The sequence below is a fragment of the Dromaius novaehollandiae genome, chromosome 2 (assembly GCF_036370855.1).
Source record: "Dromaius novaehollandiae isolate bDroNov1 chromosome 2, bDroNov1.hap1, whole genome shotgun sequence".
NCBI lineage: Eukaryota > Metazoa > Chordata > Aves > Casuariiformes > Dromaiidae > Dromaius > Dromaius novaehollandiae.
In genome coordinates this window covers 16,980,446-17,008,427 of record NC_088099.1, presented here as the reverse complement: position 1 = coordinate 17,008,427, position 27,982 = coordinate 16,980,446, and the positions used below count along the sequence as shown (strand labels likewise).

The 27,982-nt window shown below is 36.5% G+C and overlaps 1 protein-coding gene across 10 annotated transcripts in view; it reads left to right on the top strand.

Moving 5' to 3' along the window:
* The window catches only part of ZEB1 (zinc finger E-box binding homeobox 1), a 129,664-nt gene that overhangs the window by 97,250 nt on the left and 4,432 nt on the right, over positions 1-27,982 (top strand). For all 10 annotated transcript variants that reach the window (XM_064505822.1, XM_064505823.1, XM_026101525.2 and 7 more), the window contains 7 exons: positions 4,631-4,831; positions 10,865-10,927; positions 12,625-12,786; positions 16,367-16,569; positions 22,332-22,437; positions 23,929-25,736; positions 27,251-27,431. In XM_064505822.1, coding sequence (XP_064361892.1) covers positions 4,631-4,831; positions 10,865-10,927; positions 12,625-12,786; positions 16,367-16,569; positions 22,332-22,437; positions 23,929-25,736; positions 27,251-27,431 — 2,724 coding nt within the window. The remainder of the gene's footprint in view (positions 1-4,630; positions 4,832-10,864; positions 10,928-12,624; positions 12,787-16,366; positions 16,570-22,331; positions 22,438-23,928; positions 25,737-27,250; positions 27,432-27,982) is intronic.

Here is a 27,982-nt window from a genome sequence, read left to right as displayed (position 1 = left end):
TCCCTGCTGCTGATAACCACCCTGTAGCCGTGGTGGCAGACGATGACGTAACTTCTCCATCAGTTGTTGCTTTCCACAGACTGGTGTATCGTATTAGAGTCATTGATTGCTACTTGTGCTAGCTTTTTTTATGATTCAGGCTGCATTATTTTGCTTAGGCATTACTACTTCTACATGTCATTAGCTAGTACATATTGCTCAAGTTCTGAAATACTCATAGTTGTTTCACTGAAAAGCTGTAACTGTTCTACTGTTCAGAGCAAGGGTTTCCTCTGGGGTCTGTATTTTAATTTTTGTGTGGAACATTTGGCCCAATTAGAGGAGCCTTTTGAAATCATTATTGATATTCAGTTGAACTTGTTACAGAGGTTGTAAGCAGTCTCTAAACATTGCTTTTCTACTGAGCATACTCCAGTCTCCATCCAAAGAAGGTTTAATTAAAATGTACCCTTCCCAGCGGCCAGCAGCTGCTGGGGTGCCAGGCATTAAAATGAGGCAAGAGAGATTGTTGTCCTCTTCTCTTAGTGGTATCTATTCAACATAGAGAACGAAAGGAGGAAACACCCAAAATGGAGTGCGGATAGCGGAGGCCTAAATTTGGTGATAGGATTGAACAGGAGAAGAGGGAAGAGTAGAGAGAGGACATGCGGTGACCCATGCAAGTGAATGTAGGATGCCCCAGTTCCCGCGAGCCTTTGATGTCTCACCGAGCTGGGGAACATGTTGCCAGAATGGGTCTGAAGCACATGAAGGACAGCAACCTGCTACTACCATTGCTTAGTCTCAGGCTGCCACAGGAAGGGATCTGCATTGCTAGTCTAAACCTTGCAACCATGCAGGCATCGGTACAGTACCACGTAGTGGGATTTTAATTAGCTAAAGATATAATAAATTATAGGGTTTGATTATTTTTAACCATCATTTCCATTAAGGAATTTCAAAATACTCTCTGAAATCAAACACTTGAGTTGGAAAGTCAGGCACTCAAAAAAAAAAGTTGAAAAATGTCAGAATTAAGATTGAATTTGTCCCTTGTAAATACATGTAATGATAAGATCTTTAACTGTGTGCTCACATAGTTTTTAACAGGATGAACGCTGCCCGGATAATGAATCAGGGATGTTTTTTACGGGAAGCCGTTGCCTCCAGAACCCTTGCCTTAATTGTTGGAAAGTGTAGTAATTTAAGCAGAGGGCTGCAGGAATCAAAAGCCCACGCTCGAAGGCATGTTGAAAGCACCACCGAAAAACTGGATTTTATTTTGTCTTTTCCACAGAGTTTTTACATGATTCTGGAAGGTCACTTATTTCTCTCTGTATGTTGCTAGTTGCTATGGCATGCAGTCTGAGATACCTGAGCTCTGAACGCAGCTGCATTTGGAACGAATACAAGTGTGCTTTGAATGTATAAAATGCTATAAAAATGCTAGGTCCTCTGAAAAGTAAGGCCCTAAACACCTTACATTGACATGGTAATGCAAAAATTGCCAAAAGAATACGCAGTTTTTTAAGTAGCCAGTTTGTGCTCTGTAAAATGGAAATACCATCACCTCGCTACAGTTAAATTAATTAAATGTTTTGAAGTGTTCATGTCGAATGCCATATAGAGAAATGTATAGCATATATTCAGGAATCTGATTTTGGCTAGCCTCCTGTAAATGAGGCTTTAGGAGCATTGCTGGCTGATGAGACTAGAAGGGAATGCCTAATAACTTCATAATCTAAAAAAATGGCACAGGATCCTACAAACACATTTGTTCACTCCATAAAACTGTGTTCGCTGCACATTAGCTATCACTGCACTAAATGAGGCAAGGATCCTTTAGAGGGAAAACAGCATAATTATTTAGTTAGAGTAGTATATAGGCATATGAATGTTCCTCTAGTTTTAACTGCTTGACTTTCCCCTGTGTTTGTTGCCTCATCATGCAAAATGTGCTGAGCCCCTCTCGATGCAAGTTTTGCAGTTTATTTCCCCCAGATTACCCAAAGCTCTCAGAAAAAAAGGAAAAAAAGAATGTTAAAGCTAAATTTCTTTTGCTGCCTTGTTGACAACTGGTCTTCAGTGGAAGGAAGTTAAATCCCAAAGACTGTTTCTCTCTGACTTTTTATGGATCTCTGCTAAGCTGTTCAAATATTCTAGCATGAGTTTTTAAGTTTGCGCTGAATCAGCCCGTGAGTGTAGTGAAAATATATGAAAATGCTTTGAGGTAAATAGCATTATCATGAGTGGATTATATTTAAAATTAAAAAAAAATGAAGAAAAGTAGAGTTAGTTTTTCTCTGTATCTGTAAGTCTTCAGCACAAACTTTCTGATTTTTTTGCTTTTCCCATATGAAAGACTTTAATATCAGGAGTTCCACTTAATTACCCAATCTAAACAGAGAGTAATTTTTATATAAAAAGTATTAATTATTTAAGCAACTGAAATCTGAACTTTATGTATTAAAAAAAGTGCATTTATGTACTGTGTATGAATTTTGACCTCTGCTCATAGTGAGCTCCTCTACCTGTGGCTGAGGTGGGTACAGTGGTGTTTTACGTTAGTATTCCTCTACATCTGAGCACAGCAAAACCTGGTTAAGACAACAGACTAAAATAGTTATTCCATTTCCTCCTATTTTGTGTCTGTAAACTGTGAATGGAAGTTAAAAGAAATAAGTTTTCAGGCTAATAAATTCAGAAGTTGCTTCTGCTCAGGTGAGGGAATCCTTACACATCCTGGTTTACGCTACCTTTTGCACAGAGTTACAGCAGCCCTTGCAGTAACTATCTTACTTTGCAAAATTTGTTACAGAATATTAAGTAAATATCATTTTTTCAATTGAAACTGACCAAATACTAGTATTTATGCAATCCTCCTAAATTTGTTGTCTTAGAAAAGGTTGATATCATGAATAGTGAGGCATATTACATTTTTTAAATAAGTGTGTGTATATAAAATACGGAAACATGGAGTGATCGCTTTGAATTCAAAAGGCTCTTTTGTCATGCTTATGCATATTTTACGTGGAACATTTTTCTCCTGAATTGGAAGGAAATGAGATAGTAGCTTGCCAATTCATAATGTTACTCACTTTCCCTGCTTAAATGCATTTTTTAAATGATTCGAATACCTACTTAAAAAAGAAAAAAAGAAGCAGCTGACTTCAGAAGAGCGGAAAGACAGTTTCCTATTTATCTACCTTAATAGGCAGGATTTTACATGAAAGAATCAATCTGTCTTCTGGTGTGCTAACAGTAACAGTATGAAAATATCGTAAAGTAATGTGGTTATGTGCGTCACAGATATGATTCTTATAACCACTTAAAACCACTGCAGCCAAGACAAGTCTTTTTAGTTTATTATCTTAAGCTGTATTTTGAGGGATTTCAATATGAAGTTCAAATTTGACGTGAATAAGTAATACACTTATAGATCTTACATAAATGTTTAATAGCTTTTTTTAAGTAACTTCAGTTGAGTAAAAAGACATTTCAATGGATTGTGATAATAATTTTTTCTTAATACATAATGCTTACAGTTTAAATTGAAACAGTTATAATTGATCTTTTGTGCTTACAAATTAAGACTGTTTTAATAATAATCTGCTCCTATACAACAGAAATATATATATAGCATTATGTAATCCTTTATCCACAGACTTACAATATGTCCTCGATGCTGAGAAAGTATAGTTATTACCTTTTCATGGTAGATGGGGAAAACGTTACGGAAAATTTCCTTTCTAAGTCAACTGTGAGATTTCTCATTTCATATTAATTCTGTCGAGTCTTTAGTGGGATCTCTGGGCATATCTATGTGACTGTTTTAGCTTGGATCAGGAGCATTTTAGCATTAGTGAGTCACCTCTGCTTCTTGTCCCTGTTTCTTGCTCCTTGGTTCACATGCCTGGAGCACGGCTGTGGAGATCCTTTGAGGCAAAGCTAAAGGAGAAGCGAGCTGCAGAAGCACAGCTAACGCGCCTAGCTGGCAATGTATACTCGCTCTGTGGGACCAGGCTGGGCTGAGCAATCTCTGCCGCGTGTTCAGCGTGGGGTTGCTTGCTCTTCAGTACCTGTTGTTTCACTCTGCAGCTTTGGCCCTGCTGCACCATGCTGCTGGCTATGCAGCTATAGCCATGCTCATTATACGCATCGGTCTGTAATAAAATGTATGTGATTGTTGATTACCAATATCAAGTATTTCATAGACTATAGGGCAGACCATAATGTTCCTCAAGGGATCATATAGTAATGCTGTTACCCAAATTAGAATGATCCAAATGGAAGCCAGATGCCTAAATGTGGCCCAGAATGTCTTCTGGGACAACTAAAGAGTTGTCCACTGCCTTTGCTTGTGGAGCCTTACGCTGGCCATGGAGATGTGCGAGGAATAATGCTTTCTAGCAGTGCTGGAAGCCCAACAGCTGTCGGATGTCTCCTGGTGTGCCACCATGTCTCCCAGTGTGCTACCATGTGTCCAAGTTGCTCGTAAGCCACTGCCAGGCCCACGTGGGAAGAAGAAATAATCATGTGGCTCCAGAGATGCCTCCGACAGAGCATTTGGCCACAGTAGTGAAACGTTTGAACCTCCCAGCTGTAAACTGAGAGTGTATTGATCTGCATTTTGCTTTTTGTCTCTCCACAGTTACCAATTACAATAATGTGGTAGAAGCCAACTCAGATTCAGATGATGAAGATAAATTGCATATAGTGGAAGAAGAAAGTGTAACTGATGCAGCAGACTGTGATGCTAGCGTGCCAGAAGATGACTTGCCAACAGACCATGCAGTATTACCAGAAAACAGTGAAAGAGATGGGAGTACAAACAGTCGCTGGGAAGATGAAGGTATGTTCATTTTCATTGATGATGCTATATAGCATTTCCTATGTATTTTATTTATATATATTTTTCCTAAAAAGGAAAGATTCCATAGAATTTTTTGCTCACTTTGTTACTGAAATGAATCAAAGTAATAAACATATAATATTCACAACCAAACGAGAGTCAGATTTTCTACCATATTTATTGTAAGTTCTTTATTTAATATTTGAGGCAGATTCTGAGATGCGTTCATTCCATTTCTGTTGTTAATCAAGTGATCCAAATCTATGGATACAGCATTCTCATGTGTGATCAGATAATAGTTTCTTTCAGTTTTTCCATGTCCTTTACATGGCAGGCCTCTGCCATAGCTTCCACTGAGATTCAAGATTTGTTCAGGTGTGTCCTGGGGAGTAAGCAGTGAGCCAAAAATGCAAAACAAAATTGCACTCAGATGTAATATTCTACCTGAGGGCTGCTTCTGCTTTTTCACTTTCCAAACAAAGCCAGAATGAGGTAAATAACACGTGAAAAAGAAAAAGGTTTAAGAGAGTAGAGATGGTGGAAAAAGACACTGAAGAACATAATGATACTATTTGAGGTAGAAAGCATCATTCATATTTATTAAATTTTTAGATTATTAGTTTTAGAATTGGATATCTCATTCATAATGAACCTGTATTTTGAAAGCACTGGAAGGAAGGCAATTGTTGCACATCTTATGTGGCAGCCTTAGCAGCAGCAAATTTGAAGCAATCAGGCAATTGGCCATTTCTCTATGGGTTCTGATACTGAGTTTAATAATATCACACAGCATGCTTACATTTGAACTAAATTGGGGTAAATGCATAAATTTATGGAATGCCTTTATCCCATGAAAGAAACAGAATGTTTTCAAGTATGTCCCTGTTTGTGTCTGGACTCGAACCACAGTTCTTTACTGTCCACCTTGTTAAAACTGGTGATTTAAGACAAATTGCATGACTGCACATCGAAGCAAACTGAAAGCATTCATGTGCTCAGTAACTACAATCCAGCTGAGAGACAGCAGCTGAGAGTTCAAAGAATAGCTTCAAGTTAGCCAGTTCTTATGTAGCTGCTACTGCCAAGGTATACTGTGCAGTAAAATGAACCTTTGGAACTAAATTGTTAGTTAAGTGGGTAATTTTCTTAGTTGACCTACAAAATCTTTGTTCTCCTACAGGGTGTATATCGGGGATTACAGTTACATAAAATTTGCCTGAAGTAGGTTATTTCTTGAACCACACAGACATGGGTTTGGGAAGTCTGAAATACACATCTGAGCGCAGTGGTGGATATCGGAGGTGCTGGGTCAAGATCCCTGCATACAGGTCTAGGCTAAACATTTCTTGGAGACATACCCACAGCTAGTCGCAGCACAACGTCTTGCCTGAGACAACTCTTTGGAGTTTTTCAGAATGCCAGACATGTAATGGCATGCTTTTTGACTTCTTATTTCAAATGCATCATTTCAGCCTTTTAAAATCTATTTGGTAAAGTGAAGCATTTGAACTAAATTGTACTTTAATTCTGTTGAGAGCATCAGGCAACCTTATTCTGAGAAAGCAATGCCAGACGCTGTCAGCCTTTTTTTGTGAAAGTTTTGTCAGAAAGTCAGGGAACCTGACCGTTAAGCTTATTCTCTGTATATATTTCCAAATATATAATCTTATAGGAAGTCCTGACATTGTACTGGGCATTACGTGATAATTTCTCTTCACATACGTGTTATAATCCATAGCATTAAGCACTTACCAAATACTTTTCTCTGCCTTGGTCATTGTTTATCACGACAGGCTTTTGTCAGTGTTCGGTCAGACAAAAGATGTAAATAATCATTATACATACTTGCTAAAAATAGCGTAATTTCATATGTAAAAATTACGTTTATTCTGAAACTTCTCTTTGTAGCAGTCCGGGGATTTTTCATTTAATAGCAAATTTTTTAAATGTTTGATTTTCTGGCAATGGCTACGTGAGAAAAATAAAGGCTAAATTAGGCTTCATGGTGCTTTGATTTGCTATGTCAAAGTTCTGTTCATTTTTTTTATGGTTTTCATAGAAAGAAAGGTGTTAGGTCAAAAGCATATCATCAGGCTTGGTTGTACATTATAAATCTTAAGAAAAGGGTATTTGTATGTCTTAAAGGGAAAGAAACACGGGCAGATGCCTGTGCAGCATTACTACCATCTTCCAAATGGGTGATTATTTTTAGAAAACATAGACTACAATAATTTTAATAAGTTGTGTTTCATGACTAAAGTAGTACTGAAAGTTGTTGGGTTTAGCTAGTCTTGACAGAGTGGGCTTTTTACATATTTATTCTGCTCAGAAATGCACAGGAATAGAAACAACATACGTAAAATTTCTTTATCAGATTAGTTTCCTTCCGTTTCCAGTCATTCTAACTGAATTTCTAAAAGACCTTCAGAACAGGTGTTTTAAATATAAGGTATGTATCTCAGGAGGTTTAACTGAAACAGTCATACAAGTTTGAAGAAGTGAACCACATGTATCCTGCACAAGTTGTTGGCGGTGTGCCAGCATTCATGTGTGTAATGAGTCTATAATATGCTCTTTTTTCTCTTTAGTTTAAACTAAAGCCTATGCTGCAATTAAAAAAGCAAAAGCTAAAAACCCTATTGACTTCTTATATTAATATACTTGAAAAATTATTATTTATGTATTGTAAATATTTAGGAAAACGAGAGATCTTAGACCTTGAGCTAAGATAGTTTTGAAAAACTGAAAATTTAGAAAAATTGTCCAAACATTGTAGTAACCTTTAAAAACTTAGTGCAGTTATATTTTTGATGTAAGCTCCTTTTGGAGCTCGAGAATTCCTTTAACTCATAAAATTTTAGATTGAGCCGAGGTGGCACGGATGGATTGTGTTTTCCCAGTGTCCCAGGGTGCTGAGGAAGGTTGCTGCACTGTTATGTACTAATTACATTGGGGCAGGGGGTGGGCAGAAAGGCTAAAAAAGTGTGACATCTTCTTGGTCAAATTTTTACTCACAGGAACAAACAATCAGGCACAACAGTAAACAGCACTTGCTACATGCAAGTTCTATATGGGAAAATTAGCTCTAAAGAATTTAAATTGGAAACTCTCGATGGGCTTTGGAATTTATTCCCATCTCTGAAGATAATGTTGTGGCAGAAACGTCAGTAAAGTTTATTTTTCTGCCTCCAACCAGAAGTTCCATTTTGCTAGCGGTTAAAATTTGGTCAGGTATCTTATCTATGCATAGATCGTTACAGTCAGCCTATGACACAGTGCTAGTGTCATTCTTATTCACTCTTAGTACACTGTCATCTGAAAATTATTAGCATTTGACCCTAGATAGTCCCACCATATCTCTAAGCAGCTGCTCTTAAGTAATGATTAGATACAGAAAAGAGCAGATTTGAGCAGTACGGCAGTTCAAGAATTAGCTATTGAAGGTCCAGGCACTCATCCTCAAAGTAAGGCCTTGCTTTGTGTGATTTTAGAGTTTCTGAATGGCTGGATGGTTCTGATTTTGTGACCATAACAAGTGCTATAGAGATTTTTTTAGAATATGGCTATTTGTCCTTATTTTCAAATAGCAAGAGGGGCTTTTTCAGCATTACCACTACTATTCCTATGTACTTTATGGGAATTAAGAAGAGCAAATAGAACATGTCCAAAAACATGTTTTACGATGAGCTGTGTCCAGATAAAATGTGAAGGTGGATATTCATATTCATGCCCCAGAAGCTACTAAGTGGAGAGCTGTGTTTAAGTGATCATTCAGCAGAAAACTCAAAATATTTCTGAATTCAGAGCTTTGACTTCTATTTGATGGAAAAATGTCTTAAAATCTGTTTCCCCACCACCATGTCCCTTCATAGAAGCTGTATTTGCAGCATGGAAATTGGCTTTTGAGTACACAAATGTGAAGTTGCCTTGTTATGCTGAACATACATTGCTCTAAAGATGGAGCTTTACTTGACAGTTACTGAATTATTAACTATCCATACAGCATTAAGGAAGATAACCCCACTCTAGAAAAGTCTCCTCCTTGTCGTATACCCCACTTTTAGGTAATAGGAAGAGAGAGTACCAAACAAAGAGTTTATGATTATTAGATCTGAGATTGTTTTTAATTTTATTGAGAGGAAATCTTGAATACCATAAATTCCTTGACATTATCAGGGGAAGTATAACTTTTATTTGTTCTGGAGACAGAGGAGTTTGCTATAAAAACTATAAATTAAATTTCTGTAATTCATAACTTACTGGTATTTCCCCCCACCCCTTCCACAGAACCAATTTTATAAGGGAGAAAAGTCACAAACCCTTTTTAAGGGTTCTTTTAAGAAGAAAAATAGTGGGTTTTGTGTCATAATTGTTTCTAAGAAATTCAGTTTTAGATTTAAATTTGTATTGTGTGTAACCAACCATCATACAAATTCTGAACAAAATCTGTGGTATTATGAGCCCAAAATATGACCACTTAACAATCCCATGTTCATCAATAAAATATGTATTGACTTTTTTTCTTGATTTTAATCAAGAAATCATTTAAATCTAATTAAAATTAGAGTAAGGCTTAAGTATTACACTACCTTTTGAGTGTATTTCTTGTTTATGGTTGCATCTGCAGAAATAGCTTCCGCACCTTTTAGGGTCTGTTGGATTTTATCAGGGTAGATGAATTAACAATCTTTTCCTTTGAGGAAGACATTTTTAACTGAGAAATTAAAGTAGTCCTAAAATTTATCATCTTACTTATTAAGGAGCTTCTCCTGTAACTAAAAAGTTGGCAGCTGGGGCTTTGAATAGCCATAGCAAATGATTTTTTCATCAATTGTTCTTTTATGGCCATGACAGTGTACTGAAATACTGTGAAGCAAGGTATATAAAAATATAAGGACTGCCATTTCAGATCACACCAGTGGTGTATTCTCACATCTTTTATCACTTGAGGCTTTTTCTGCAGTGTTGCTCTGAAGCATCTGAAGCCTTCAAAATGAAACTATGATATAATGCTTTAATTTCTATTGACACGTAGCTGTTGTCCATTAATGCATGCGCATATCCTGACATGGTAGACTAGTAATAAAGGATTCAAGAAACAATATTCTTTACAATTCTAGTAGAGTATGAAAATGGCAGCAGAGGCATTTCCAGTACGAATGTGCCCGTTACTATCAGCCTGTTAATACGGGCTGCCCAACACTGCAAGCTAGGGACAGCTTTAGTCATTTACTGAGTTGAGCCACTAATCTGCAGTGAGTTAACATGCGCGTGTCCCGTGCCTGACCGCCCTGGTTGTGCGGCTCCCCGGTGCTTCTCGGCAGCTAGCAGAGCTTCAGCGCTGGGCTCTGCAGAGTTACGTGGAAGTCTGATAAAAACATGCATGCTCTTCCTTGGTATTGCAATCAATATATGCTCTTCTATGAAACATTTTTCTAGTACGCAGGTGATCTGAAGTAGGGAGTCTGTGTTTAAAATCAGTGTTTAAACCACCACAGTCTGTAAGTGGTTTCTAGAGAGATTTCAAGAAAGAAGAAGTGTTTTGTAGCTGTTTGCAGACAGTACTAGCAAATTATCAATCATTTCACCAGACTGCTAATTGGAAAAAATAAAGGTAGGTAAAAAATAAAGAAAAACTAAACTTATGAAGCTCTGGCTTCTGGAAATAATATTCTGGTGTGTCAGGTAGCTGCATTTGTGGATAGGATTTTTTTTAAATAGTTCACTTTATATTTTCTGGAAAACACACTACAAAATTTGGACGTGTGGCAGCACTCATGTCCCTATTTTTGCCTATCTTCAAATAAGTGTTTACTGTTGCTCCCTTTTAAAATTTTGTTTCTTTAACCAAGGAACATCTTTGTGCAGCAGCTGCTTACGTGCTGCTCTACTGCCAAGGAATCTGTATTTTTGAATGTTGTCCTTCGAGTTCAGAACAGGAAACAATTGCTCAAGAGACATTTCTTCAAATGTATTAAGATGGATTTTTTTTTCTAACATTCATTCTTATTTTTGTGAAATTTAATATTTCAGCTGGGAAAGAAACAAAGGAAATCCTGGGGCCTGAAGCTCAGACAGATGAAGTTGGATGTACAGGTACTTTGTTTGTTAATCTGTGTCGCTTATGCATAAAGTGCTTTTGAATTTTGGCTAAGTATCTTTGTGAAATCTTTGAGGTTTTCCGACTTTTCTGTATAAACTGCTTTGCTCTTGCCTGCTTGAGGCCTTAAATTGTCAGCTCTGACAAAGCACGGGCTGGACTGCAGCGAGAGCTGCCCAGGCCGGAGGTGTAGCTGCAGAAGGGCGCAAGGCAGCGCCCCGGCACGAGGGGCTGGCTGCGGTGCCCCGGCAGCACCTTACCTGCTAACGGCTCTAGGAACAAGAGCAAAATGAGGAATATCACTGGTTTCATGCATAGTTGTTTAGAAAACCAATGCAGGTTAATAGATAGTGTCTTAAACTACTCCAAGAATATGCCAAAATAAACTTGAGTTAATACTGTGTCTTATCACCTCCTCTATTTGTGCTAATATTACACGGAAAATAGAATAAAATCTGTATCTTCAGTTTCAGAATCAGGCCAAAACAGATGCTTTGTTATTTTGTTATATTTTTCTCGATAACATTGAAAACATTTTTATCATGTAGCTTAAGGACTTACATGCAGCTCTTTTGAAAGATTGTTATACATTATTTTTTTAAATACCCTTAGTATTAAATATTATAGGAGTAAACCCTATTTAAAAAATGTAGGCAGATATATTTGCAACTCTAGACTATCAAATTCTTTTTAGTTGCTATAAAGTGAGGTATCCACAAAAAAGGACAAAGGACCACAGTGTGCGTTACGACGCAGTCCGTACGAGGAGGACTGTCTCCTGTCGTAAAACGAATCTAATGCCCAATTGTGTCAAATTGCAGACTGAGTATGAGACTTCACACTGAGAGATGAGTGGTAAAGCTTCCCCTTCATATTAAAAATATACTTCACATTATTGATAGGGAAAGAAATCTGTCGTGATTTAATGTGCCACAGACAAAGCTCTCACAAGATGTTTCATGATGGTAAAAATTAAACTGTATGAAAAATGTATTTAAGCAAATACTTGCTAGTAAATATTTGTCATGTGAATTATTTGTTAACATTGAAATACAGTTTAAAAAAATGTGTTTTGGGTTTTTTGGGTTTTTTTTAAGTTTTGGTTTAGAAGATTTTGAAGGATGTTAACCTGGTCTGCAGCAACCTTTTGGATATCCGTTTCCAGCTGTGGCGAGCAAGCCGCTCAAAGTTCAGGCTTGCTGCATTTCAGCCAACAAACTTGTTACACAAAATTTAAATGTGTCCTCCAGGCTTGCAGTAATGAACAAGTCTTAAATAACATGAAAAAATATGTTTTGAAGGCAAAAAGTTCACCCTTAGAAACATAGGAGCTAAAGGAGCTGAAGCTGTAAGCTGTCCTTCGAAATACAAGGACTGATTCATGATTTATACTGTATTGAAGATTTGTAGGGAAGTTGAGGGGAACAGATATCCAAAATGATATAAATGAACGAAGTTGAAGAGGCAAACTATGATTTTAGTGAGTTTTTCTAACGTCATTATGCCACAGTATCTCTATTTTAAAACTTGGCATATTGTTGCAGTTTAGAAGGCTTGACCTTAGGAAACCTTTCAAAATGGTTTTGAAATCCTTGGATAGAGGATCATTTGCAAATGTGAATCACTGTAAATTAAGTATACATTACATTTTAAAGGTTTCACTTGATGTCTTGTATCTGTTTTCTACTCTTAGTAAAAGAAGATGAATGTGATTCTGATGCAGAAAATGAACAAAACCATGACCCTAATGTCGAGGAATTCCTTCAACAAGAAGATACAGCTGTTATTTACCCTGAAGCACCTGAGGAGGACCAGAGACAAGGCACACCAGAAGCTAGTGGTCAGGATGAAAATGGTAAAAATGTCACCAGTTCAGTTTTTAAGCAATGACTTGCACTAAGCACTGATCCATAAGTTCTGTTTCATTTTAAAAGACAAGAATGCATACACATGTAGCTTTTGAAATAAATGAACTTCTAACTTCAGTAATTATGAGATGATGGGATCATCATTCAAATATATTATTTATTTTCTAAAATTAGACATCTATAGATTTAAAATCCAGTATTTTGTTTTTATTTAAGTCATCAGAGAATTGCTTGATATATTTAACCAAAATGAAAGTTCATCTTGGTAACTGGGATCAGTTATATAAATGCTTAAATGATAATCTTCAGTAATGGGGAATATAAAATCAAACTCATAAATGCATTCAGCAGCATTACATGAAAGAACAGAACACAGCATCATATTAAATATAATTGGACTGAATGAAGAGACGTGGTCTTTTCTAAGAATAATTTAGGGGGGTTATATGGTCTTTTTGGTGTTTTACATTTTTAAAGAAAAAGGCAAAGTGAATCTATTAGGTAGAAGTTCTTTTATTAGCTGGCTAGTCTGTGACAGTCCTTAGTTATTTTCCTGAAAAGACAGCAAAGGAGAAATAAGAAATTTTGTATATACAAAAATCTTCATGTGAAATAGCATAATGACTTGTTATTTTTCTTAATGGTAGCCTGTTATGAGATACTGACTTTCTAATAGACTTTGAAAATATTATTTCATAATGAAATGAGAACGTTTCTGCTTTATTATAACGTGTCTTTACTTTTAGTTAGCTAATTCTTCCAGTGTTATGTATTTGTGTTTTACAAGTCATTGTTCTATATTTGATTATTTTTAAACAATTAGGAAGCAAATTTAGTAGTAGAGTTGTAGATTTAAATAGAAATCTCTTTTTCTCTAAGGAAATCTCAAGCTTAAAATCTTCTTTTGAAGTGAAAAGACACATACTTTACTCATTTCTTCATCATGAGACACAAATTTAAAAACACACCTGTTCAGATTGCGTTTGCAAACTCTGCTGCTTTCTGAGGTGTTGAAACACAGAAACTGCAGTTTCAACTAGACTGTGTTACTTGATTGGACTTCATTGCTATATAGGAGTAGATTTAAGCTTTTCAAAAGAGTATAACTTCCTACATAAAGAGATAGGAGACTTTGTGTTCTAATTGTTTTAAAAAAAGTGTATAAAGGAATACCAAATGTCATAGTAACTGCATTACTGTATTGAAGTCTAAGGGAGAACAGTGAATGGGGTAATGTTAACAAATTTGTTCTGTTATTTCAGAGGTTTGATGCTAATAGAGATTTTAGCAAAAAATGAAGTCATTGAAATTGTGAAATCTAAACTGTGTACCTGCGTATTTATGTACAGAAATAAGATCTAATATTTTGTGTTTTCTGTTAGAAGTTTTCCAAAATTCAAGTAAGATATATGCTCAACAGTGGCCTCTTAGAATTATAATTTAAATCATTTAAAATTTTAATTTATAATCACAGTGGCACAGATTGTCAAATTAGTTTTACAGACTTGCAATATGATTTCCATGTAATCATTAAAAATACACATTTATATTAATAATTTAGATTGTACCTCACCCAGGCAGTTCACATTGAGGAATTCTGAGAATCATGATGTCGAACAATGATGTTCAGTGTTTTAATCATTTAGAACAGAAAATGGCAACAAAATAGTGATATTTGCTAATGTCATATACTTCCAAACCTGGGAACTGGTGAAATGCAGTGACAGAGAATTAAGGTCTTTAATACTGTGCTTTGTGAAACTGCTATTTCCTTATTTGCTTCAGTGGAAACAGAACTTAAGCCAACATGCTTTTGAAATTTCCACTGAGGTGTATTTGTGCTGAAGTGAAGTATTCTTTATCTCATGTAAAATGAATTGTTAAGTGAAAAAAAAAGAAAAGAATTGAGGGAAGCATATTCTGTCTGCACATCTGGGGACATGTTAATTTTGGGGCATTCTAGCTGATCCAGGAAAAGCAGAGACTTAAAGGGGTAGAACAACACAGAAAACAGAGAAATAGGAGCGTTGCCTAACCTGTTACTATGAAGAGTGAAAAGGAACCTACGTGAAAGGGAATTGGTTATTTTTTTAATAATAATGAAAACTAGTCTGACTCTGCTCATTTGCCTTGTCCACTGTTGCAAGAGCAATGGCACGTTCAATAAAAATAAAGTCAGTAAATTCCACACAAACAAAAGGAATTGCTACTTTATGGAGCATATAATCAATCTATGGTAATAACTGCTGAAAGAGGTCATCCAGATAAATAATTCAGAAGTACTTTCTAAAGTACTGGTTAATTTTTTTAGTATTAGTAATGCTTATAGTTATGCAGCTTAAAATGACGGTCCATACAAATTTGCACCTTGTGCTTCATAAGGTGATAACCTGGGAAGACATTCCACCCTCCTCTCCTACTCTTAACTCAGCACAGTTGGATCGGTGCCTTATTGCAGAATTTGCCTTCCATTTCCCTTGAAGCATGAGAGATCGGAAGGGTCAGTGGAATGTATCACACCTCATAGATTGATAGTCTAATCAAATACAGCAAACCCTGCATTTATGTAAGCACGCTCTTGTTATCTGTATAGGACTCTATCTGTATAGAATATTATCTGAATAGCCCACTCCTATAATCTGTAAAGAAAGATTTTTTTTAATCTTTTAAAAATTATTTTTCTAAGCATAGGATGAGTTACTATATATGGAGGATAAATATATGTTGATGGGAAGAAATGAGTCAAAATTTTATAAACGGTGACTTCTCATAAATATTCTTGTCAGACTAATATTAAGCTTCAGTATGATTTCACTTTGTTGTCTACCGAAAAAGAAGGAGCTTCATGAAAGCCACTAGAATAAGTTCCATGGATTGTATTAGAATTTTATTTATAGCATCACATTTGATACCTGTTCTCTCTGTCACTCATCCCCTTTTCCTGTGGACAGTACATCCTACTAATAGGTACATGTTTGTGTATAATTATAAGAATTACAAACCATGTTTCTGTTCATTTTTTCAAGTCTTGCTTTCTCTTATAATTCCATGTTAGGTAAAGAGAAGGGAGAAAAGAAATTCTCCTCTACAGCTTGCAAATATTATTTATTCCTTAGGAACGGAAAACAGGATGACCATTAAATGTTTCAGTGACAAATTACTTTGTAGGCATGATTCCAGCATTGCCAGTGACTGGGCTAACCAGACCTAGAAAGACTGAAACCATGTTTTACAATTTTCAGACTACTTTTTAATCAAACATGTGTATGCAGATGCTCTAGTGCTGTTTAGGGCAGTCCAGTAGACTAACTGTGGTGGTTTGGGGTAATAATATTGTGCTGGCATTCTCCACTGTACACTGGGGTAACTGTAACATGAATAGTAACTTAATGCTTGTGAAAAAAATCTATATAGTCATTATTCCTTTCCTAAAACATATACAGCTTCTAGCAGCTTTCTTACAGTCATGTAAAGCATTTACATAGACATGTGAAGCAAGTTTATTGATGTTAGTAAGCTTGGCACTTACAGTTTATTTAAACGTGGTATGTTGTCTCTCCTGTGTAGGAACACCAGATGCATTTTCACAACTACTTACTTGTCCGTATTGTGATAGAGGGTACAAACGTTTTACATCTCTGAAGGAACATATTAAGTATCGCCATGAAAAAAATGAAGATAACTTTAGTTGCTCCTTGTGCAGTTACACGTTTGCATATCGAACACAGCTTGACCGCCACATGACATCACACAAATCAGGAAGAGATCAAGTAAGTGGCATTCGAATTAAGTATTTGTCATCCTGTGTGACACTGTGATTTGGTATGTGAGCAAAAATACTGAGCACATAAGATGTTAATATCAGATTGTCTATACGCTGATGTCCCAGTCCTGTAGCACTTACTTAACAAACTTATTGCTGAAGTCAAACTTTTTCCCTAGCTAACAAAGGATGAAGTCTGAATTCCTATGCTTTCATTCATCTTAGTAGCACAGTTGCGTATAATTTTTTTTTTTTTGGAAGTACTTTCATGCACTTATAGATAATTGGTTTTTTTCTGTCCATTGGCTAATAACGCATGAATTGTGCCTCTTGCCAACTTAGTCTTAAACCTTAACTGAAACAGCTAAATTTTTATTTCATAAATCCTATTTGACAAATTCAGAATTAAATGTGTCCGTTTTTGTCTTAAAGGGACAAACCATTGTGTCAATTCATTTGCTTGAACTGTGAGATATAGTTTGTAAATATGAACCTTGTTATAAGGCAATTTACAAATAATTATTTGTGCATAAAATACAGTGTTTCAATACTAAATAAAGCAACAGAAAGGGTCGAAGTTATTCTGAGCTTGTTTTTTGTGACCCATGGGTTGACTTGAGGGTATGGTCCCTTGAAATGCCTTCTTCCGTAAATTAGCCAGCTCGTTACTACTGAAGGTCCTGAACTTCAGTTCCCCTCTCCCTATTTTTCTTTTCTTTTATCTCCATTATTTCCCATTATCCATCTCCATTACATGCTTTCATAGCTTATCTTAGGCACTCTCAGGCTCAGGAACCAGTTGAAACTCATTGAAACAGCCAGGAATTATCCTAAAGAGGAAAAAAAAAAAAAAAAAAAGATTATATGGTCCACCACCACTTTAGAGAGGTAGGGGCATGGAAGTGTGATCCCTTCTGATGACAGACTGAAAAGATGGAGACTCTTTAGAGAGGAGACAGGAGAGAAACACTGAAGAAAGATACAGAAAATGAATAATGAAAAGGAAGTAAATGGGGAGTTCCTTTACTATTTCTTGCAGAAGAGCAGAACTTTCTTTAAACTGAAAAGCTATTATTTAGAATACAGGAGATACTCTTTTGCATCTTGCATGTTAACCTCTGTTCTACAAATTATCATGAAGTCCATTTCTAACAGGGTTAAAAATGTGCTGTGCCTTTTTATACCTGAATGTTCACATTCACAGGTAAATTAAACAGGAAAAAATATTACAAGAAGTATCAGCCATCCTGCTGCAAGGATATTACAGTCTCACAACGTCTGAAATAACCTCAAACTGGGTATTATCTGGCAAGGCAGTTCTTGTTTATTTAAAAGTATTTCCCATCTATGTCTATGTCATTCTCCTACTGGTTTGGTTTCCACTTTAAAGGTATTCTCATCTTATATATAGCATATATTTCTATCTATGAAATATGTGAATGCTCTTTGTATATTCTGGTCATTGTAAACTACCAACATTTATTTTAAGTAGTAATCCGGATAATTTATTTTCAGTTTTTTCAACTAGAAGCCTAAAACCAAAAGAAGAAAAAGGTTGGAAGGAACAGAATTGCTATTTTTGCAGATAGTTTGAATGAAAGGACAAAAAAAATCTAGCCAGTAAACAAACTCAGAAAGATTAGTATAAAGGGATACTTAAATTTTACTGCTACAGGAGATATTTCAGATATATTAATGGCCTTACACTTTTGAAGGCACTGAATAACTGTATTTGTTCTAGTTTTTTTCTCATCAATGAATGATCTATAGCTAGTCTATTAAAATTTCACATTGCCATGGTCATAGCTGAGAAATAGTGGGTCTTCAAGACCTTGGTACCTGTAGTTTCTATTTTCCAAAAACACTTTGCAGGATTACCATTCATTAGTTATCATTCTCTGGTATGAAAAGAGTGGACTTCAGTTGAAAACAAAGTAAATATTTGATGCAGACCACTATTAGTGGCTAGTAACAGACCTTAATGCTGATATTTCTTATTTCAGTCCTAAAAGTAATATGGAGTATTAATCTGTGAATGCTGAAGTTAATTCTTTAATGGGCAGAGAACAGCAGTTATGTAACATGCATTAAAAATATATCACACATCAGAGGCAAAAAAAAGTGGATTTAAGAAAAAGGGAGAAAAACATTTGAAACAAAAAAAGAAATGAAAGAGTATGAAAGATGATACTTTAGAGATCAGGCATTTCTCAGTTATTTAAGAAAAAAATCCTGAAGAGTAAGTCTGAGGATGTCCCAGATTAAAAAAAAAAACAAAACAACCCACAAACTGTGAGAGAGACAACAATTAAAGAAAGCTGAATAAAGAATTACAAATATAGTAAGATAAGGCAAAATATATGGAAATGTGGCCAAGCAGAAAGCTCAAGACAGCTTATAACTATGACCAAGAAAATGGAAAAAATCATTCAAAATTTGATAAGATCAATGTGAGCTTCTGTGCGTTGGAAGCAGAACATCGGAGTTTTGAGGCTGGAACAGAAACAGTTTTGAGAAATGGAAAGCATACAATAATACTTAGTATTACTATTCATCTAGTCCAGCATCTGCAGTAGCCATATGCTGAGATTCTTTAACTGTATAATCTCAAGTCAAACAGTAGTAGCTGATTCTCTGCAGGCTTAAGTAAATCCTGCCATGGTGGTCTAGACTCAGTGAGGTTAGCTCATGAAAGGAAAATGGACGCAGACAGGCACAATCTCCTAGAACGTCATCTTCAAGGTACTTAGTTAAACAAAGCTCAGAAGATGCGTAGACTAGCAAAGCACAGCTGATAAACCAGGCAGTAAGGGTCAAGTGCTAATCAGGAAAAGTGAGAGTGGAGAGCTCACTGCAGAGATTTGAAGGAAGAAAAGGAGAAGACCGGAGCTGCTGTGAGGTGAAAATATCAACTTGAACAAATGCTCGTCCCAAGGGATATAGACTTCTTTCACCCACCGAGGAGTTTTGCAAATGTGCCTGTTCTGTTTAGGGCCTTAGTGCATTTGACTAGAGGAAAGGAAATACTTTTATATCAGCAGTATTTGGGAGTGAAGACAAGGTCTTGTGTTAGAAACAAGGGAGTGTGTGCTGCACGAGGGTTATTTTTTGAGACACTGCTGCACTCCACACAAGGAATTTTCTGCTTAGAAAAATAGCTAGTATGAAGTAGCAGAATATTTCCCTGCCTTATTTGTTATATAGTGAAGAAATGTTAAATTAGAATTATGGTTCAGCGTATCTCAGCAGCTAACGTGAAAATGTTATAGAAATGTACATATTTCAGAAAGAAAAATTAAAAAATTCGAGTCAAAGTTAAGATTGAACTTAAAAGTAATCTCAATCATGGTAAATCATAGTTTAAGTGACACAGTCTTATCTTTGTCCTGTAGTTATGATCTGCAATACAGTTTCTAATTAGAAACACTGACTAAAATACAATTTCCAGCTCATCAGTTTTAAAATTACTTTTAAGAATATATTTTTTCTTCTCTTTTCATCTCACAGAGTTGTTAAGGTTTTGGGGAGCCATAACTGCATTTTCTTTGGGGTAATATCAATATTAAGGTCAATATTTAGATCAGTATAATGGCTTTGATTCTACAAAGGATCAGATACTTTACTGTCCTTAGGAGCACTGATACCATTGTTGCTGCTACTTAGCATCTTTTTTCAAAATGTCTGCTATCCCTTATAGTCCCCAGTGGAAAATAAGCTATCCTCAAGAAACATTTTGGACCCTTTGTTACAGATAAGAAACAAAAGCAGACAAGCTGTATGGTTCCCCACACTTAAGATCAATGAGAAATGGACCATTTTAAAAGTAAACAGGTCTGCACTGGATTTGCTATGGAAAAACACCATACATTGACCTTTGCTGAAAAAGATTCAGAGGAGTAATGGCAAAAGAGACCATTTGTTACATCTTTAAATATGGTCTGTGCAGGAAATATCATGAAATCTTTTATGAAAATAATAAAAATATCTGCTGAACACTGAATAATTATGCAAAACTTTGAAGATGCGAAGACCAATCACCTATTTAATAGTCCTTTATAAAATTCCATTTGCTAAATGAATGTTGTTAGATGTAGGCAGAAGCAGAAACAGGAGTAGAAAAGGTGCTGGAGAAGAACAGTGGGACCCTTTTGCCAGGTTACTTTCTCTCCTGCCATGTGCTTTGTTGCCCCGTATTTAAGATCAGTGGGAAGTGGACATTTGCTAAAGGTGACCGAGTGAGCCATTGCTGAACTGGCTTGGGATTCAGATGATCCTGTTTACCAACCCTACCAGCCCATGTCATTGTAAGGAGTATTATATTTAGAGTAGTTAAAAACAGTTTAGATCATCTTGTTTCAATTTATGTCATCTGTTAGCATCTGTAACATATAAAAGAGGACAGAGTATAGAGTTGGGGGGTTGATGGTTTGGATAGTGTATCCCATACCAGAGTGCTCAAGCCTCCTGATCCAGCAAACTGTACAGCAGAAAGTTCTTAAGATCAAAAGTCATAAATCAGAATATGAGCATCATCCTGCCTTTTTATTTAGTCCCTCTTCTCCAACACAGATCTCAGTCCCCGGTTGCCATGCCTTCACTCACAGACTAGTCTCAGCACTAGGTTTCTGCTCAGAGTGCTGCCCACCACAGCAGTAGGTGTAGGAGCTCCAGGCCACATTTCCACATATGAGGAAGTTCACATACATCAGCTGATCTGTGGTAACTGCCTATATGCAAACCGTTTCCCCAGAGTGCATGAATAGCTCTGTTAATGAGTTTATGAAAATATTTGCCACAATTACCAAAAATCTGCAGCTGCATCCAAATGATGGTAGTGTATCCTTTTGCAAAGTTAGCTCTACTTAAAAAGGGGTTTGAACCTCCATTTCATACTGGTAATTAAGCAGCTCCAGCTTTTAAAGAGTATTTTATTTTTGACTTTAAAAATACACATTCATAGATTTATGCAATTTGTAATAAAATACAGCAGCATAAATTTAAATGCCTTAGCTTTTGCTGTTTTTTAAAGCTAGTATAATTCTAAAGCTAGATTAAAAATAAGTTGGAACTTATCAATAAAAGCTCTCACAAGGCAAAATATAGCAAAAATAATTTCAGAGTTTCAATGCAAACAGTGAAAAAGTTTGATGTTATGTACTTGAGAAATCTCTTGATATTGTTATTTATTTTAATTTAGTTTTTTGCATTTATTCAGAGAATTAATTGTGACTGAGAATGCCTTTGTTGTTACTGAGCCATCTTTTGAGCAATCATGTGCCACCATTACCTAAAGGGATCCAAGGCCAACACTAAGAGCTGGAAGCATGCAAATGGAAAAATCAAGTCAACTGATTAAACTTTAAACAGATTATTTTACACTTTAATGTTTCTTTGTCCTGACTGCCATATGCTTTGGCATATTTGGTGGTTTGGGGGGCTTTTCTAGTTTTTCATTTTCACAGGTAGAATTAGTATATATTTTGGAACTTCTTACTCACATAACATGTCAGTGCAACCCTCATCTGAAGTGAGGATAAGGGTCTTTTTACAGTACCAGATTTATTCAGAAGTTACACCTGGCTCAGTTTTAACCTAACTTCTAATTTGTTGCTTTTTTTATGCATAACACATACCACCTTCAGACCCATAAAATTATGACTGATATATTCAATTTTGTGTTGTATTTTCTTTGTTGCAGTGTGAAAATAGAAGGTTTTGTTCCAATATGCTATGCTGTTCTGCATAATAATTATGAATTCTTTCTTACAGAGACATGTGACGCAGTCCAGTGGTAATCGAAAATTCAAGTGCACTGAATGTGGAAAAGCTTTTAAATATAAACATCATCTGAAGGAGCACCTAAGAATCCACAGTGGTAAATAAACCAAGCATTGGATTAAGTAGCTAATATTGTGATTTGTATTCTCTATAACTTTGGCTTCATATCACTCTTCTAAGTTTAAAATACTAGTGCTTTCCTTTTTCATCCTTTGAGGCTCTAACTACTGAATGAAGCCTTCAGCTGACTGCAGGAAATATGTAGGATAACTCAAGAGGATTTACAGCTGTGGCTTAAGATCTGATACTTACAGAAACCTTCACTTGTAGCGGGAGGAATGGGGGCATCCTTCCAGTCCTTTTTCGCTAGTCCATTCTTTTTCCATTGTTTGCAGAGCACTCAGCATGTTCTGACCCTTGTTAGAAAATTTTAATTGATAATAGTAAGTATACAGCAACTGTACTTCCAACTGTGGCTGTGATTTTCATCATTCAAGACTAAATCGCATTAAGGTAGCCTCAGGATACAGATCTGAAATTGTGATTTACTGTCATAACAGTATATGTTTCAATTTATAAGAAAATCTAACAGTTAAGTTTAGTCCCTTAAAAGAGGTTGTCAGTTTCTCACCTTGACCTGAATTTACCCATTCACAGTAAGTCCAAAACCAAGGTTTTAGGCAGTCTTTTCCTTTCATATCTGTTGCTCAGCCATGGTGGTAGCAATTAAGTGTACTTCATTTGGATGTCCTACTTCAGCAAACATCGTCTTCATTTCCATAGGGCAGTGGCATCTGTGTCTGTGAGTGGAGAAGCTGCAGTCAACATACTTTTCAGTCTGAGGAAAGCCAGTTATTATGGCTTTTTCCTTTTCCTCCATAACACAGATGCTCTGAAAAGCCAGCATTGTCTATAGGTGTAACAATTGTATAGTTGTATGCAGCTTTCTGACAGTTTAACCCAAGATTTATCTCTGAAGGCAAACATACATCTGTCTTCTGCATGTCTGGCTTCCCTTTACTTAAACTTTGTCTGTTTTTATTCAGCTGATGGTTATTATAGGAAGATATTATACTGGATATACTGTATTTGAGTTTACTGCAATAAAATATGCATAGCTTCTTATATCTTTATGATTTGCATTTATGCCATTTGTATTTTACTTTGTTTAATCATAGCCTTCTTTCTTCTTTCTTTTCTGCAGTAATTTATGCTGCTTCTGAAGTTAGTAGTGTGACTACTTTAATGGAGCTTAATGAAATCCACAAATATAATACAGAGCTCATTTATATGATAGTGTTGACAGTACTGGGAAATAGAATTTATCATGATTATTGGATGCCCTCCTATATTTACTATTGGATCATGATGAAACTTATGAAAGGATCCTAGGATTAGAGCTGTAGATGGCATGATTACTTGATCTGTTCAATTAATTGTAAAGGATTCCTTTTTCTCTAGAGCTCTTCGAGGGGTCAATTTGATGCATTCTTTTCTACTTACTGTCACTTGATAAAGTTACACTGTAACCTGGGAAACCATTTGCATATCCCTTTCTTTCTTTTTTTTTTTTCTTTTTTGTTTTTAGGAGAGAAGCCATATGAATGCCCAAACTGCAAGAAACGTTTTTCTCATTCTGGTTCATACAGTTCACACATAAGCAGTAAGAAGTGTATTGGTTTGATGCCCGTGAATGGTCGAGCTCGGTCAGGGCTCAAGACGTCTCAGTGCTCCTCCCCTTCCCTTTCTGCATCACCAGGTAGCCCAGCAAGACCACAGATACGACAAAAGATAGAAAATAAACCCTTGCAAGAGCAACTTCCTGTTAACCAAATTAAAACTGAACCTGTGGATTATGAATTCAAGCCCATAGTGGTTGCTTCAGGAATTAATTGTTCAACCCCTTTGCAGAATGGGGTTTTTAGTGGTGGTAGCCCATTGCAGGCAACCAGTTCTCCTCAGGGTGTGGTGCAAGCTGTTGTTCTACCAACAGTAGGTCTGGTGTCTCCCATAAGCATCAACTTAAGTGATATTCAAAATGTACTTAAAGTGGCAGTGGATGGTAATGTAATAAGGCAAGTATTGGAAAACAATCATGCTAATCTTGCATCCAAAGAACAAGAAACAATCAGCAATGCATCTATACAACAAGCTGGCCATTCCCTCATTTCAGCTATCAGTCTTCCTTTGGTTGACCAGGATGGGACAACCAAAATTATCATCAACTACAGCTTGGAGCAGCCAAGTCAACTTCAGGTTGTTCCACAAAATCTAAAAAAGGAAAACCCTGTTCCTGCAAACAGTTGCAAAAATGAAAAATTACCAGAAGATCTTACAGTGAAGTCTGAGAAAGATAAGAACTTTGAAGGAGAGACCAATGATAGCACTTGTCTTCTTTGTGATGACTGTCCAGGAGATCTTAATGCACTTCAAGAATTAAAGCACTATGAAACGAAAAATGCTCCTCAGCTTCCTCAGTCCAGTGGAACAGAAGCTGAGAAGTCCGAATCCCCTATCCCATCAGACACTGGGGAGAACAACTTATCTCCTGGTCAGCCACCTTTAAAGAACCTTTTATCGCTCCTAAAAGCATATTATGCATTAAATGCACAACCAAGCGCAGAAGAGCTTTCAAAAATAGCTGATTCAGTAAACCTACCACTAGATGTGGTAAAAAAGTGGTTTGAAAAAATGCAAGCTGGACAAATTTCTGTGCAGTCTTCTGGACCATCTTCTCCTGAACAAGTTAAATTAAGCAGTTCCGCAGATAATGTTGATCAAGCCGGACCTACAAATGTGAGCGAACCCCAGAACAGCACAAGTAAATCACAAAATCCTGTCAGTATAAAATCTCAGACTTTATCAGAGGGATCAACTCAAAATGGTTCACGCAGTAGCACGCCATCCCCATCGCCACTAAACCTTTCTTCATCAAGAAATTCACAGGGTTATACGTACACAGCAGAAGGTGTACAAGAAGAGCCACAAATAGAACCTCTTGACCTTTCGCTACCAAAGCAACATGGAGAATTATTGGAAAGATCTACCATAACTAGTGTTTACCAGAACAGTGCTTATTCTGTCCAAGAAGAACCTTTGAACTTAACTTGTGCAAAAAAAGAACCACAAAAGGACAACAGTATTACAGACTCTGATCCTATTGTAAATGTAATCCCACCAAGTGCCAATCCCATAAATATTGCTATACCTACAGTCACTGCCCAGTTACCTACAATTGTTGCCATTGCTGACCAGAACAGTGTTCCATGCTTAAGAGCTCTCGCTGCCAATAAGCAAACCATTTTGATTCCACAGGTGGCTTATACATACTCTACTACAGTTAGTCCTGCAGTTCAAGAAACACCACCAAAACAGACCCAAGCCAATGGAAATCAGGTACTTAAGTTTCTGTGTATTCCTGGATGTTGTATTTGGCATGTTCATTCAGCATCCTTACTAAGCTAATGAAAAAATGTCAAGATTAATTAAATACAATAAACTAGCATGTTTATTTGGCTTGGTTGTTAATGAGTAATGGATGTTACTGCTAACTCCTCTGCAAAGCTAGTCAGCTTGAGTTCAGACTGAGACAAACTATAGTCTTATGCCTACACAGGTCAGTTGTTCACTATATTCAGTCATTCCAAAGTGTCTTCTGGAACACTAGTGCTCAGTATTTTAAAGGCAGTTCAATCCTAATCAAAAAGCAAAGTAAAACCATTGCTTGCACTTCTTGCTGGCTCCATATCTCCTCCTTTTCCCCGCATGCAGAAAATTTGGAACTTCTTGCTGCTCTCTCTGCTCTCTGCTGTGATACTTTCCCATACTGCTTTCTGGGTTTGAAGAGTAACTGAACTCATCCCACACAATAATGACACTGTAAACAAAATTCAGATGCATTTTCAATTGGAAATAGGACAGGTATTTATCTTCTGCATGTGCCATTCCTGTGTCTTGTTCTGTTGCTTCCTGGGTACTTTCAGATGTGTTCTGATCAGAGTCCATTCTGCAGAGAATTGCCTGTGCATATTGAGGTACGGACGGAGCAGAATATAAAAGTGACTCATGCAAACGTGTAGGATTTTTAACTGAAACTTAGAAATAGGCTGTTCAGCGTGTTACACAGGCTTCTTTATAGCTAGAGACTCAGAAGCCTTGTTATAGTCAAATTTGGTATGTGATAGAATTAATTCTGTGTGTCTTGATATTGCTGATATCAGTAGAAAATAATTTTATGCTTCTCATGAGTGAATTTCAGCCCTTGAAATGCTTAGAAAGAGATTACAGAGTTACGATCTTTGAAAAAACTATTTTCAGTCATGAAACATTTGAAATCTCCTGATTTTTCATTTAAGTAGGATTTGTGTTAGATTTATGAGGAAGAAGATGGTCAATTTTGCAAATTTGAATGATTATTTCAATGGTTTTATGTGAAAACTTCCTCAGAAAAGCCTTAATTTTCATAAAATCTGTGACATAGCAAGATGTGGGTGACAAACATTAGTTTAAAAATACAGCTAAGTATTTAATTTGATCTTTGAAGTTCCTAACACTGCTTGAGGTACTTTATAACTCTATATTCTTCCTTGCCTCCTGAACATCACACTTATTTTCTGGGCCTTAAAACATGATGCATCAGTGTAGTTTAGATCTGGCCAACAGTCAAATGTGAGTATGATTAAAGTCACCCCCACTGAGAGTTCTGTGTGCGTATGGTGGCAGGGACCAAAACAGGCATAGGCAGGAGACTTTTCTTGGCTATGTAAGTCTAAAAAATTTGTTTGTCCATTTACTGTATTGAATGAAAATAACAGTACAGCTCCAGGTTACATCTTATAAACTTTTCTACTGTGACAGTACTTCTTTTTTTTTTTTTTTTGAGCTCAACCTTTTCTGCAATTTTTTTTAAGGATGAAAGGCAAGACACTAGCTCAGAAGGAGTATCGAACGTAGAAGATCAAAATGATTCTGATTCAACACCTCCAAAGAAGAAGATGAGAAAGACAGAAAATGGGATGTATGCATGTGACTTATGTGACAAAATATTCCAGAAGAGCAGTTCGTTATTGAGACATAAGTATGAACACACAGGTAGGTAGTAGGAAGTGGAGTTTCAAATCATTAGTGTATTGGCAGTGGGTAACTGATAATCTCAACTGGAATCCAATTCTCAGAATGTGTTGGGAGAGCAGAGGAAAATACAATAGTCCTTATTATCATTTGGGCTGAAAGTTCTTCAGAAAAGTATGTTTTGTATATTTATTTTGACAAACAGTGCTATTCCATGTTTCTTCTTTACATTTTTAAGAACTAAATCCTGAATTGAAAAATGGTGTTTTTCTTCCATCTGGCTCATGGACAATCAGCTGTGAGCCATGATCTGTAAACAGGGATTTCTTTTTTCTAATTTACTTTCTAAAGTAAAGGGAGGAGTAGCTGATAGCCCAGAGGGCTGTGCTGCCATTCAGAGGGACCTCGACAGGCTGGAGAGATGGGCAGAGAGGAACCTCATGAAGTTCGACAAAGTGAAGTGCAGAGTCCTGCACCTGGGGAGGAATAACCCCATGCACCAGTACACGCTGGCAGCTGACCTGCTGGAAAGCAGCTCTGCAGAGAAGGCCCTGGGGGTCCTGGTGGACAAC